A 5620-nucleotide genomic window follows, 5' to 3' on the forward strand; every position below is an offset into this window, starting at 1 on the left:
GAACTGACCTCTGTTTTGATCTTTCAGTGCATTCGCCAGTTTCCCAATTTGTGTCTCCATAGATTTCATCGTGGCACTCATATTGCTCATATGCGTCTCCAGGATATCGAGTCGAGATTCAATCTTCGCCATCCTTTTTCCAGATTCAGCAACGAAAGTACCTACTAATTCTTCAAAAGATGGTTTTCCTTCTCCCTTGTTTGTATTAAATCCCAAAGGGGGATTCAATACATTCTTGTTATTTGCATAAGAGAAATTTTCATGAGTACGTAAACCAGGATGATAAGAATTTGGAACAGAGTTAACTCGATATCCTGCATAGCCTCTGGTGTTGATGTATTGGGCCTCGTCAGGAGTGTGTGACTCTTCAATGGTGAGCGTCACACTTTCAGAATTTGCTATACTCACCTTATTCATCGCATCTATTGGTGAAGTAAACGTCGATACTTGAGCAAATAGAGATGTTATAAGATCCAAGGCATAGACTCCGGCTGATTTTTTTACTCCAGCTCGTTCAGTAGGCCATCGAAAGCTATTGATCGTCATCTGTTCCAGCATGTCGTTCGCCTGAGTATGATCCTTCAAAAATATGGTGTCTCCAGCAGCTGAATCTATAGACATACTCGTGGGTGCATTCAGTTCATTGTAAATTAATTCAATTTGCACTCAATCTTTGTAGGTTCGGGCACCTCCTAAGCATTTCCTTGTAATGCTCCCAAGACTCGTATAGCTGTTCAGAATCATGTTGTCTGAATATGCTGATTTCAAACTTTAATTGAGTAGACTTCGCGCGAGGAAAATATTTGGTCAAAAATTTCACTGCCATGTCATCCCAAGTAAGTATGCTTCCAAACGGTAGTGATTGAAGCCAACATCTTGCTTGATCTTTGAGAGAAAACGAAAACAAAAACAATCTAATAATATCTTCAGGAACACTATTCATTTATACCGTATCCGTGATCTCAAGGAATGTCCTCATATGCAGATGAGGATCTGCAGTGGCACCTCCATTAAACTGGTTCTGCCGAACCATGTTGATCAGTGCAGGCTTCACCTTTAAATTATTTGCATTGATAGTTACTCGAGCTATGCTAGAATAGTGGCCATGGATCACTGGTTTGAACTGATCTCTGATTGGCACTAAGGATGCCGATTGTTCAACTTTGTTGTTGACAGCGATTAGTCGTGTTACACCCAAATTAACACACTCAAATCAAATAATTAAATATGTAGTAACGAGAGTAGAGATCGTTCCCATGAGGAGGATTGGAATTTATTGTGCTAAAAATTAAAAATATCAAAAGTAAACAAGGGGGGGGGGGGGTTTGTTTGTTCAATTTAACTTCTAAAAAACGAAAATAAAGAAATATCAACTCTAACATTCACATTAAATAACATGCAAGATTAAAATTAAAATTTAATAACAATCAATTAAACAAGTCTTGGTATCGGTCGACTATACCCTTGAAGTTTATTACTAGATCATCGATTCTCTGAAAATAATTGATTCATATTTGAATATTCATGATTGAAATATCAATTTCTATGTCAACTTAATTTTTAGTTAAATAGAAACAAGCGTTCTAAATTAACTCTTACCAATTAATCAACCAAAATACAAGCGATCAAGGTTTAAATCCAAGGTAACATTAAAACTAGTGAGATTGATGAATCTAAACAACACAAACACAAGAAGTTGTATTTAATTTAGTCAAGTGATGTTCCTATGAATTAATAAATTCAAAAGCAGAAATTATCAATCGCAGTTGCTTCACAAATTAGAGGGATCAAACAATTACAAATTTGATATCTAATTTAGCTTTAGATTGTATGAAAAATTACTAGGTGATCAAACTAATGATCAAACACACAAGCATAATAAATCAATTCGAACAGTACTTATTGATATTCAAACCAAAATCAAACAATGAAACGTATCAAAATCTCACAAGAAAAATAAAACTTCAAGGTATCGTCTTCCTCAACCAAGAATTGAAACTTAGCCATGAAAGTACATGAAATTTTTTACTAGCAAAAATGTAGTAACCTGTATCCAAAATTAATGATTAAGTGGTAATTAATCATGTGATCATGTTTAGATTAAGTAAAACATGATTAAAGGATCTCCAGATGAGTCTAAGGAGTTTGGAAATGGATTCAGAACACTCGTAAATGGCCGTTAGGGTTCCAAGTGATCGGAATGAACGGATGCTCCGTTGGCATCGAACGGACGGTCCGATTGGCATGGAACAGATGCTCTGTCGGCAGGATCAGACGCTCCGATCTGGACAGAACATGTATCTAGGGTGATGTCATCATGATGGCGTAAGCAGTGATGTCTTAGAGGTGACATCAGAGGCTTCGTTGGTGATGATCATACGCTCCAAACATTGTCTTGGACACGTGGTTGGACAGGAGAGATCAGAAGCAAGAACGGATGGTCCGATGATGATCGGACGCTTCAATGGTGTGATCGGACGGTCCGATCGCAGTCTAATTTTTACGAGCATTTCGAGTATAATATTGATATATTTTTAATGTTCGAGTTGGGGTTTAGTGTTTTTATCAGCCCGAGTCAGGATGTATTCTGACTGTATTTTTAAGTTGTCAACACACGATACATATTAAATGATCGTTATCCTATCTATCTACCCGGTTCCCCACCCCATTATCTCAACTGTAACGTCCAGTATTTTTTTAAATAAAATTTAATAAAATAGTTGCGGAAAACAAACGTGGGAAAATTTTTGCATAGCTTTAAACAATGCAGGGGATGCATCACACCAATTTCAAAAGAATTTAAAATCTAAATCTTTAACAATAAAACTCGTGACTCAGTGTTCACGAAGTCTAAGGAACACGGATGCAACCCTACAATCAAGACCATTTAAAATATGGCACGTCGAAACTTACTACCAAAATTTAAATAGGGTGGGGAAATGTGAGTTACTATAAACAAACTATTACATCAAACACATTTAAAATAATCGAAGAACTTCCATAACAAATATCAAACTGAAATGAACATTTAAAAGACGAAACATTTGAAATCCTCAAAACTCATTTTTAAAAGACTGACAATGAAAATAATTAAACCATTACTTTTAAACATCGTACATAAAATATTGTAACAACATAACATAAATAAACATAGGTAAATATTTTCTCTTTAAATACATCAGAGCTTTTGAACTATTGTGTCATGCAATGTCTTCGCCTCTTGGACTCTTCAGTCGTGCTACCAAAGCTTTTTAAATCAAAAATGCTAAACCATCTTCTCTGTCTCATGTTTAACTCCTTCTGAGTGAAGAAGTATTTCAAGCTCTTATGATCGGTAAAAATCTGGCACTTCTCACCATACAAATAATGTCTCCACAGTTTCAATGCAAAGACAACTGCTGCCAATTCAAGGTCATGGGTAGGGTAATTCTTTTCATGAATCTTCAGCTGTCGTGAAGAATATGCTATTACCTTTCCATCTTGCATCAAAACAACCCCTAATCCACACTTGGAAGCATATGTATAAATTACGAATCGACCTGAGCCTTCTGGTATGGCTAGCACTGGTGTTGTCATCAACTTTTCCTTCAACTCCAGAAAGCTTTTCTCACACTGATCAAACCATTCAACTTCGCACTTTTGCGAGTAAATGACGTTAGTGGCAGCGCTATCTTGGAGAAATCGTAAATGAATCTCCTATAGTAGCCCGCTAATCCCAAGAAACTCCGTATCTCTGTAGCATTCTTTGTAGTAACCCAATTTTTAATTGCTTCTATTTTTGACGGATCAACCTCTATTCCCTTCGCTGAAACTAAGTGTCCCAAAAATGCAATCTGTTCAAGCCAAAATTCACACTTACTGAACTTAGCAAATAATTGTTTCTCTTTCAAAATCTGCAAAACCGTAGTTAGATGATGACGATGTTCATCTAAACTACGAGAGTAGATCAGGATGTCATCTATGAATACTATGACACACTGATCCAAAAAAAAGGCTAGAACACTCTGTTCATAAGATCCATGAATATTGCCGGTGCATTGGTAACTCCAAACGGCATTATTAAGAACTCGTAATGGCCATAACAAGTTCTAAAAGCCGTTTTTGGAACATCTCCCTCTTTAACCTTCAATTGGTGGTAGCCCGATCTCAAATCAATCTTAGAGAACACCACTGCCCCTTGCAACTGATCAAACAAATCATCAATTCTCGGCAATGGATATTTGTTCTTCACCGTTACACGGTTCAATTCTCTGTAATCAATGCATAACCTCATTGACCCATCTTTCTTTTTGACAAATAACACCGGTGCACCCCAAGGTGATACACTTGGTCTGATGAATCCTTTATCGAGTAGCTCTTGTAACTGCTCCTTCAATTATTTCATTTTAGTTGGTGCTAACCTATACGGTGCTTTGGAAACTGGTTGGGTTCCGGACATCAACTCAATCCCAAATTCTACCTCCCTATCTGGAGATAATCCTGCAATATCCTCAGGGAATACTTCCGGGAAATCTCTCATTACCTCAACTTCTTCAAGTTTCGGTCGGGGCAATACTTGATCACAATTAACATTTGCTATAAAACCTGTACACCCTTTGTTTAACAATTTCTAGGCTTTATTTGCGGAAATAATAAGGGACGAGTTCTTCCTCGGTGAGGCATAAAACAGAAACGGTTCGCCATTCTTAATTTTCAAGGAAACAGTCCTCCGTTTACAGTCTATGGTAGCCTCGTGTCGAAACAACCAATCTATCCCAATTATCACGTCGAAGTCAACCATATCCAGGACAATAAGATCAACATGTAACTCATGACCCTGCATCTGTATACTGCATTCTCTGATAATCAAGTTACTACTCAATTCTTCTCCCGAAGGCAAGGATACATTAAACCCCGAAACTGACTTATTCGGTTTCACTCCCAATTTATTCACAAAATCAAAAGATATGAAGGAATGTGTGGCTCCAGTATCAATTAAAATATGAGCAGGAATACTGGAAACATTAACCATACCTGTGACTATGGCGGAGTTTGGGTCCACTTGGTCGCGTGTCATTGCAAAGACTCGGCCTTTGACTGGTTCTTTTGATTGAGCACACTCCCTTGAAAAATGTCCCGGCTTTTTGCAAAGTTAATACATACCTTTTCCTTGCAAACACTTTTTAAGTTTGACCAGGGACTAAATTGCAAGAGTATACTTTGACTAAGTCTTGGCCAATAAAAAAAATGAGATTTTAAGCCTTGTATTCTTCATTTTCCTCCATTCAGCCGAGAAAAATGGGAGAAGAAGCTTCACGCCATTTTCAATCCTTGTAGCTCCGATCCGACATCATCTACCTGGTAGATTTTAAAGATAACTACATAATTGGAATCCCAGCTTTGAGGGCTACATTATATGTAAGTTTGGTAAAACTCTACCAAGTTTCACATTTTTGATTATGTTGGATTTGATATTTGAGTTTATAGATATGTTCTTGAGTTGATAGAGATGGTGTATCTATGATGGTTTGAGAAAATACCATCGTTTGAGCATGTTTATAATTTTTGGTTATTATTTCGAAAATTTCCAGATTTATTGGGGAAGGATTTTCAAAAATTGTGGTGGATTAGTTGTGATGAT

The 5620-nt window shown here is 37.0% G+C and overlaps 1 protein-coding gene across 1 annotated transcript; it reads right to left on the minus strand.

Moving 5' to 3' along the window:
- Nucleotides 1–3587: 3587 nt before the first annotated feature.
- LOC140862874 (uncharacterized) lies at nt 3588–5056 on the minus strand. The gene is made up of 3 exons (XM_073265912.1): nt 4717–5056; nt 4460–4584; nt 3588–3833 (listed from the first exon to the last, which is right to left on the minus strand). Exons 1-3 carry the CDS (start codon nt 5054–5056, stop codon nt 3588–3590), a joined length of 711 nt encoding a protein of 236 aa, XP_073122013.1.
- Nucleotides 5057–5620: the final 564 nt, after the last annotated feature.

The sequence above is a fragment of the Henckelia pumila genome, chromosome 1 (genome assembly GCF_033568475.1).
Source record: "Henckelia pumila isolate YLH828 chromosome 1, ASM3356847v2, whole genome shotgun sequence".
NCBI classification, from domain to species: Eukaryota; Viridiplantae; Streptophyta; class Magnoliopsida; order Lamiales; family Gesneriaceae; genus Henckelia; species Henckelia pumila.